Consider the following 9087-nt stretch of genomic DNA (forward strand, 5'->3'; position numbering starts at 1 on the left):
GCCTGGGGTTTCTTCGGCTCCTCCGGCCCTGCTGGAGGTAAGCAGACCCCTTGACCGCCGCGGGGGTCTCCCAGTGCCCCCGCTCCCCTGGGACATATAGTCTTTTAAAATGAAAGACCTACAGAATCGGTTCAGGTATCCAGCTACAGGTTCTAGTTCTGGTACCAGTGCAGGTTCATATACAGGTGCCGGTTCAGATTGAGGTGCCAGTGCAGGTTCAGATTTTCAGGTGCAGGTTTGGATTCGGGTTTAGATACGTTCAGGTTCCAGCTCCAGTTCCGGTTTCGATACATTCAGGCTTTCAGATACAGGTTCATGTACACATATAGGTCCAGGTCTGGGTCTGTTAAGGTTCAGATATGTTCAGGTTCATGTTTGGGTTTGGGGTCCTGTTACAGTTCCAGGCTCATGTTTGGGTTTGGGTTCATGTTTGTTAGGGTTCAGATACAGAAGCTGGGGACTTGCCACCTTTCCTTATTTGGAGACTTGTGCCCATTCCTCTCTAATAAAATTATTAACATGGGAGTCATACTTACTCACTGTCTTAATTTTTCCCAGAGAGAGGTGGTATATAAGGATGTGGAACAGCAGTTGTTTATCTCTAGACTAGCTGACTGTAAGAAGATTTAATTTGGAATGGGTTTTGAAGAATATTATGTTGCCTTTGGGCCAAAAAATGGTGGATGGAATAACATTTTCAAAAGTACCTAAATTCCCTATGACTAGAGAATTTAAATTCTATAGAGTCAATTAGCTTGAAAATTTTGGGTTTTTTGGTGCCTAAGAATTTCCACTCCTTACTTGTGAAGTGGTGCAGGACATTCTGAGCCAGATATTATGTTACTTATACTCAGGGCTATCCCTGGGGGGGTGAATTGGGATGACTGCCCCAGCCCCTGTGCTTTGGGGGACCCCATGTGGAGTGGCCACAGTGACTCCACACTGCTGCTGGTTTCACATCCAGCCACTTGGCACCCTCCCCTCACCACTGAATCCACTGCTGGCTTTCTCGTGTCTGGGGGCGGGGCCCTGCACAGGCTGATTTTGCCCCGGGCCTCGCACCCTGCTTGGGTCATTTCTGCTTCTGCTGAACATGTTAAGATGCTATAAACTAGTGGTTTTCAACCTTGTTAGACTTGTGGGCCCCCTCATTAGACTTTAGGTACCCCATGGAAAATGCCAGCTCTTAATTTTTCATTTTTTCTTTTGATTAAAGAAAAATAGAGCAATTCTTCGGTTGCAAAGAACTCAGACCACAATTAGTCAGAATGTTTTTAATACTATGCCAGGAAAATCAGCGTTGTTACTTCTCTTTCCAGTTTCTAATTCATTCTTCAGGAATACTGATCACTTAATTAGTTGCCTGTGAAATGTTTGCCTTAATCTATCTGATCCTGCAAGGTAGTGTTATGATGGGCAATTATTTAGTTAAAGCCTTAAACTAAAAATGATAGAAATTATAAATTTGGTTTGGAAGTTGTATATTATATCCAGGACCACAATATATTTGCCCCCACAACTGACATAGTATTTGAGCTTAGATGTTCTGACTTTATATTGAATGGTTAGAGAATGAGGAATTGTAGATGTCTTGAATTTCTTCATAGCAGGAGTCAAAATGGTTTTTGTCAATGAAAGAATAGAAAGGGTTACTGAAAAGATCAGCAGTTGGTAGTGGGGGGAGGAGGGAAACAAAAACATGCTCATTTCAGTGTTGAATTCTACAAGGTCAGCAAATCAGTTCAGGTTATTCAAGGGTGAAATCTCTCTACATTTCTGTTTTTAGAGAGTATTGACAAATATACATAGAGAATTGTCACGGGAACCATCAGCCTTTGGTGAACTCCGTATTAAAAAACAAACAAACTATAATAGACTCGCTCAATGATAGACAATTAAATTAATCCCCTTACAGACATCTCCTATAACCCTTAAGAGAGACAATATGTTAAAGTCATCTTAAGACTATCTTAAGCTGTAATTCTTTGAATACCTTGATGCTGCTCATATCTATTTTATGGTTAGTTTTGTTAACCCTTTTGATGTGTGCCTTATCCTCTCTTGCAGGAAGTGAACTTCAGTACGATAGATACTGCTCAAGGTGGCTTACTGAAAAGTGTGCAGCATTTACTATCCAACATCTTCATTCCAGCCCTCAAAACCATGAATCATGGTGGGGATGAGCTTGGTGGTTTTCAGCAAGCAGCTAATATTGGGCAGGACTTTGTTGGCTCTCTGGAGGGATTTGTGAGTGCTTTATCAGGTGCTCAGCAGAGTCTCATGGAGAAGGTAAGATTCACATGTCAGTGGCTGCAGGAAAGACGAAGAGCTCTGAATTGCTGGTTACCTCAGCATTTCATTTTAAAGGTTTTTTTCCTTAAACTTCAGGCAGAATGGCACTATTGAGTACTAGACTTACTGATAATTTATTCTTCTTTCCCTTATGAGGATAAGGGGTGAGGAATTCTGGAGCTTGGATGGTCATTTACACTTTCTTCCTACCACCCTTCACCCTTTGAGTTGTGAAGAGCTGTGACTTTTTCAGACCTTCCTGCATTAATAAGTCAGAGCTTTATAGAACAAAAATTTAAGAGTATCTAGAAGTCTTAAACTTTCAGGCCATGGTGCTGATGCTAGTGTCTTTAAATTTCAAAGTGCCTTTGTTTTCTGGATTGAGCCCAGAAAATGCTCCTGTTTATCTTGTGCAAGTATATACTGCTACCAGACTTGCCCATTACTTTGGGGCGTGCTCATTTATTAGGGATAGTTTCTAGGGTCTTTGTGATTCTGTCAATGTGCTGCTTGTGTTACTATACGGAGCTGTATCTCTCCCTTCTGCAAGCCCTCACCCCCAATGGAGCTATCTTGTAGGACTCAATCTCAATGGGGCTGGGTTCCTCCAGTCCCCAAATCAGTCATACACACCAACACACACAAATTAACGTGACACGCCTGACCTGGCCGGGCTGATCAGCATGGACAGGCTGACACCCTCATATGCCAAGAATCAGTTCCTCAGAGCAACAATAAACTGCAGTCAGACACAAGCACACAGGTGAACAGAATCCCTCTGAATCTGGCTGGGTGTCCAGCTGACACCCTCATGGGCCAGCATTCAGTTCATAAGGGCATGTCTGAGTCAAACTGGGTCAATCAGCCTATACAAGCTGATCCCCTTATGTGTTTCAAACTCGGCACGTCCCAATCTTTGGCCTCTTGATGAGCAGACCCCACAATATTTTTGGGCTTCACAGGGATCTTTAGCTTAGGTAAAAGAAGCATTGCTGCAGAGCACGGGAGGAAAGAGAAGCAGAGAAGGAAAAATATACCCAATTACTACCAGGTTGACTATAAAAGTTATTTATTGCTAAGCATATGAAATGTATAATGGTACTAGTAGTAATAGACATGCAAAGGAAAAACACAAGCAATTACAATACTACCCTGGTTTCACTAAGTATTTGGGAAAACTTAGCTCAAGCTTAACTGATACAGTTCAGGTTCAGAAGTTTATGCCTAGAGAGAAAAGAGAGGAGTAACCCAAATACTTGGGAGCCAGCTTGAGATTCCTATGGGTGGCAGATATACTGATGGGATATCTCATGGTTTCTTCAGGAACAATAGATAGCTTGCAGCATCAGGATTTTGGATTTTTACTTGTTGTGCACAAGCCTCAGCTTAGCATGACTTTTCCAGATCTTACTATAGTCTTTTAACAGACTTAAAGCAATTATTGGGGTGCTCATAACCTTTTGTGGAGAGGACTCCCACCAGTCGTCTCGGGAAAGATATGACAACACCTGGGATTAGGGCTCCAGCAGGCTGGATGCTGTGATGAACCCTTAACCATTGTTCAAATGTTGCCCATACCCCCTCTGACTCGGTCTCTTGCCTCAGCATTCCCTAACCCGGCAACCGAGTTTTAGTCAATCAAGTTTAAATAGGCCTCCCATAGTGGGACCGGGGAATGTACGGCCCAAGATGCCTATTAAACTTAGAGGTGTGTGCGTCTGGAAGGGGGGGAAAAGTCCTTAGTAAATCCAGATTAGAACTGGTCTGATAAATGCTGAGCTGGGTGTGTGTGAGAACATGGGTTGATTAACATTTGAAGCACAGATTCCCCATCATGCAGTGCTCCCCTGCTTCTCTGGTCCCAGAATTCACTGCAGTCTGTGCTTCAGGATTTCTGTTCTCCATCTCTCATGTAAATTAATGGTCATCTGGTTCCATCTCGGATGCAAATGAGACCTAGGGCAGCTGGTTCACTCTTGTCACCCTTATCTGGAGGGTTTTAGGTGCGTCTCTTACTGCATCTTAATCAGTTTTGTTTAGGTAGAGGAGGGGAGGGGGAGGGGGGGGGGGAGTCCTTTGTGAGTCAGACAGACTGCATCCTGTGCCAGGGTTGCCCAAGAACACACAGCTGAGACGTAACAATACTGCAAGCTTTTCTTCCAGAGAGGAAAGCAAGCCTGTTTTGAAAGAAAGTACTGTTCTAGGAATAACTTGTCTTGGAATTAACTTTCCTTTTCCCCCCCCCCCCACCCGCTAATAGGTGAATCTAACGGCATGTGAAACATATGACTGGAAAACTTTGAAGGGACCTTCAGATTACATTGCTGTTGCTAACAGTACAGAAAGTCTAGAAAGAGTAGAAGACTGCATGAAAGTATGGATCAAACAAATTGAGCAGGTGATGTACCTCATAAATCTGAAACATGACCAGCTCCTCTTAGGTGCATGTTGAAATGCTAATAAATCTCATTGACATGGAACACAAAGCACATGACTGGTGGAAAGCACTATTACTCTGTGGATATAGTTAAGAAACAATTTTATTTTCTAGTTGGTATAGTATATAGAACTTTGTTTGTCTACCTTTAGTATGTAAAATTGTTTTTCTATTGTTAAAGGGAGAGTTACACATGTAAAGCTCAGAATCTTTCATTTCCCAAAGAGCTATATGACTTATGTTTTAGCTATGGTAGGAGTTTTCTGCTTAGTTAACCTAATAGAATTAAGAATTCTCAGCTGATTATTTTGCTTTTATAAACTATTTTTAAAAATAAGAAGTCAGCTTAATTCTCTATTAAGCTAAATCACACTTCCAACTCTGTATGTGTGGTGCCTTTTTAACACACTTCTTGCAGTAGTATGCACTTTTCTGTAACTTACCCTGAAAACATATCAGCTGGGGGCAAGGTATGGAAATTCATTGGAAGCAAAGGTATATAATGAGCCTATGTGCTCACAGACTCTGAGAAACAGTAGTAAGCAAATGTATTTAATTTGGGACATACAATAATTAATACCAGTTTTATCTTGATATTAAATAACAAAATAATAGCAAATCCCAAACCAGCAATGATGGATAGTACTCCGCTATAAATTTAACCCTATATCTTCAAAATGTGGGAAGGCAAGGCTCTTATTGGTGAACAATAATGAAAACTGGTATCTGGATAGCTTCTACCACATGGAATCATCTTTTTTTTTTTTTTTTACCTAAAGATGGCTGAAAAAAACACTTCTCAAACCTCAAGAAGGAAATCATATTAATTTTAAGCTGTCATAGCAGCATACCTAAAAGCAAGCAAGATTCTTATCTGTAAGGTAATCCAGTACTATTGTATGTTTAACCAAGATGGGTTATCTTTTTTTTTTTTTTTTTTTATTATTCTTAGAAAACCACTTACAAGAAACTACAAGAGTGCAACATAAATTGAAAAAAATGCTTAAAAGGCTGAGTTTATATTTAAAAAATCTGTTAGGACAAGTAGAAAATAACTTCTTTTGGTTCACAAAACTGTGTTAAGTCAGGAGGATGAAACTTGTCCTAATATTGAGTATTTTTGGCAAAAATGAAAGGTTAGCCATTTCCATTTATAAAACCAAGGAGACAGAGGGTCCCTAATAGGTTGTATAGTCCAATGGTTAGAGTTATTTGTCTTGCGTGGCGAGATCAGGCACTTAAGTTTGGGTTTGCTGCCTTCTTTACTTTTAGTTACCTAACCATTGGCATATAAGTTTTCTCATATTGGTCACCTTCCAACTTAATACCTTTTCAAGTTGCTAAGATTTTATAATATGCTAAAATAGTCAATGAACTGGATATGTGGTAGGATGATTTTCCAGCCTGGTGATATCAATACTTCTTTGGAATAAGAGACACAAGAGTTCCAGACCTGGCTCCATGGAATATCTGAACATTGAGATTGTATCTATTGCTTTCATCCTTACAGATGAAAACCTAATTCACAGTAATCGCTATTTTTCTATGTGCTTTTAAAGGTTCTTGCAGAAAATGACCAATTGAGGAAGGAGGCTGATGACTTGGGACCACGAGCAGAGCTGGATTACTGGAAGAAAAGATTATCCAAATTCAACTACCTGTTGGACCAACTGAAGAGGTCAGATGTGAAGGCAGTGCTGGGAGTTCTTACTGCTGCGAAGTCCAGACTTTTGAAGGTGCCTGTTTTAAACCTGTACTTCATACTGTCTTTGACTTTTAGGGAACACAGTGCAGTTAATGTACAAAATCCTGAAATTCTTTTTTTTTATGTCCTTTTGCGGGCTTTTGAAATATCAGATTAAACTAGAACTGAGTGAGGACTTCAGGTTTTGATTTAATAATTATTATTGGTGGGTAAAACACTGTCCCACTTCTACAGACCTCATGACAAATCAATATTATTAATTAAAAAAAAATGTTTAGTGATATGAGAAGATGAAATAAATGAACAAAACAAAAAGTAAAACAACAGTGAATTAGTTTTTTTTTTTTTTTTTTTTTTTTTTAAGGTACTGACTGCTCCCTTCCTCCCTACCCAAACCAAACTGAAAATGCAGAAATCTGCAAGATGCTTTTTCTTTTTGCTTCGTATTTAAAATAGCCATCCTATAATATGAAACTGATGTTACCACATGCCTAAAGTTTGCCACTCTCAATTGCATATCTGCTTTTCTTTCTGCGTTTTAAGAATCTCAATTTTATGCACTGGTCACTAGCAAGAAGAGATTGCTGCTAACATTTGCCACTTGATTGTGTTAGATGCTTGTGGGTTGGCTACTGATGACTGACTACAACCTTTCAGCTAGGGGCAGACATTAACCACAAAGTGGTTTACGTGATCAGAAACTGGTTTAAACCTGCAACAGAACAAACATTCAGTCCATATAAATTGGTTTGAAAATGGCCAAAACAGGTTTGGGAGAAACCTGGTGGAATGTATTGAGAGCTAACTGATTTGGTTCAAGCCAGTTTATGCAATGTTTATCCCAGACACCTTGCTGGTTTAAGATGAGCCAAACACCCCCAGCATCCTGGCATGCTTTCTGGGCTGGGCAGAGCTATCTGGGCTGCCCCTGTCATCTCTAGCTGGAGCAGGGACCGACGCTGGCTGGCATGGCCCCATTAAGGCAAAGTAGGTTGGGGGTGGGGGTTAGCTGTTCTCTCCTTTACCCTCTTTTCCCCATCTCAGCTATGGTCACCCTTTCCATTGGGGAGCAGAGGGGAAAGGGATAGAAGCGGCTGGGCAGAGTGTGCACGGCTGAGCTCCTTGCCCCCAGCGCAGCGCTGGCTGCTTCTATTGCAGGAGCTCCATGCCACACCTGCAGCTTTGCACTCACAGGGCATGTCCACACATGCAGGCACGTGCACTTGCAGCAGCTCCAATAGAAGTGGTGCAAATTTGAGTTGGGGCTTTTTGCCTCAGTGCGTGTACCTGGACATGCACTTCAGTGTGGGGCAAATTCTACCACTTGAGGCAAAATAATCCTGCCTGGCTCTTCCTGGATCTATAGCCAGGGGGAGCTAGAACCCAGGGCCAGCACCTGTGCTGTCCTCAGAAGTATAAAAAGCTGCCCTGTCCTGGCCCCATCGGTATGAAAAGCTGTCCTGCCAAGTAGCTCAGGTTTACTCACTCTAAGGAGCTTCTGGGGCCCAGCCAATTGGTGCCTGGGGACCCTACCCCTTGTGCCAGCTGGATTGTTGAAGCAGCCCTGAGTTCCCTGCACCAGTCTGACACGGGGCTGCTGCCTGGCTGTGACCTGCTGAGCACCTGCCAGACCCGGATGGGGACTGCACAGCCAGTAGAGGCATTGGCCTCTCTGGGCCAGTGGGCTGTTGCTGCAGAGTTGGCCTTTGTGTGGCACTACTGACATGCATGCCCCTGCCTGGCCATCTGGGCCGCTGTGGCCTGGAAGATGTTCCCAGTGGGTGACCTGTTTTGAACTGTCAAACGTGTCATCCTGGCACCAACTGGCCAGGAGGTCAGCTACCTCCAGCTGGGTCCAAGGTATCGGCTCTGAGTAGGCAGGGTCCTGCCACTGGCCTCCCTAGCAGGAATTCTAGTGTTCCCTATTTGAAAACTGAAAAAGGGTCAATCTGCAAAATACCCTGAAATCCATGTTCCTCCACAATTTAAAACAAAAGACCAATATATATAGACAGACAGTGATCAGTTGGGCATGTTTTATTAATATATCTACAGCGTTAAAGCAATTTGGAAGCCTACCAGTGTCTCTCATCATAACAAAATGAAGTCCTAATTGATACATCTTGCTGCTCTCCCACAGGGGTTACAACCCCCCAACAGGGGCCAATGTTCCTTGCAGGGGCCACCACTCCACCTGCAGGGCCCATGTGCCCCACCCCTGCTTGCTCCCCCAACCCTTCGGATTGCTGTCCTTGCTGGCTCCTGAAGCCTCCCCCTTTTGTTCCCACTCCCCAGCCTCTGGCACATAAAAAAAAACCAACAATTAAAAAAAAAAAAAAAAAAAAAAAGCCTCTACTCATCGTGGGGGCTCTGGGACCTCCTGGCAGAGCCCCCACTAAGCAGCGGGGGGGCAGCAGGGCCCAGGCTGGGAGTGCTGGGGCTATCACCTGGCCCCATGCTGTGCAGGGGGGCCCCCCAGTGACCCCAAAAGGCATCTGATAGTGCCAGTGACTGCCAGGTTTTTTTTGGTGTTTAAATTGTGGGGATGCTGGGGTGGAGAGGCAGTGATGAAGGAGGCTCAAGGGGCTGGAGTGGGATGGGGCCAGGCAGGGCAGTGATAGTGGGGCTTGGGGGCAGGGGGGGTGGGGATGGG

General features: G+C 43.2%; 1 protein-coding gene across 1 annotated transcript in view; it reads left to right on the forward strand.

The window, feature by feature from the left end:
• DNAH5 (dynein axonemal heavy chain 5) overlaps positions 1-9087 on the forward strand; it is a 291360-nt gene that overhangs the window by 67412 nt on the left and 214861 nt on the right. Inside the window, exons 5-7 of the mRNA XM_025209635.1 lie at positions 2068-2289; positions 4553-4690; positions 6289-6465. Of these exons, the coding sequence (XP_025065420.1) occupies positions 2068-2289; positions 4553-4690; positions 6289-6465 (537 nt within the window). The remainder of the gene's footprint in view (positions 1-2067; positions 2290-4552; positions 4691-6288; positions 6466-9087) is intronic.

This window comes from Alligator sinensis, unplaced genomic scaffold (genome assembly GCF_000455745.1).
Source record: "Alligator sinensis unplaced genomic scaffold, ASM45574v1 scaffold420_1, whole genome shotgun sequence".
NCBI classification, from domain to species: domain Eukaryota; kingdom Metazoa; phylum Chordata; order Crocodylia; family Alligatoridae; genus Alligator; species Alligator sinensis.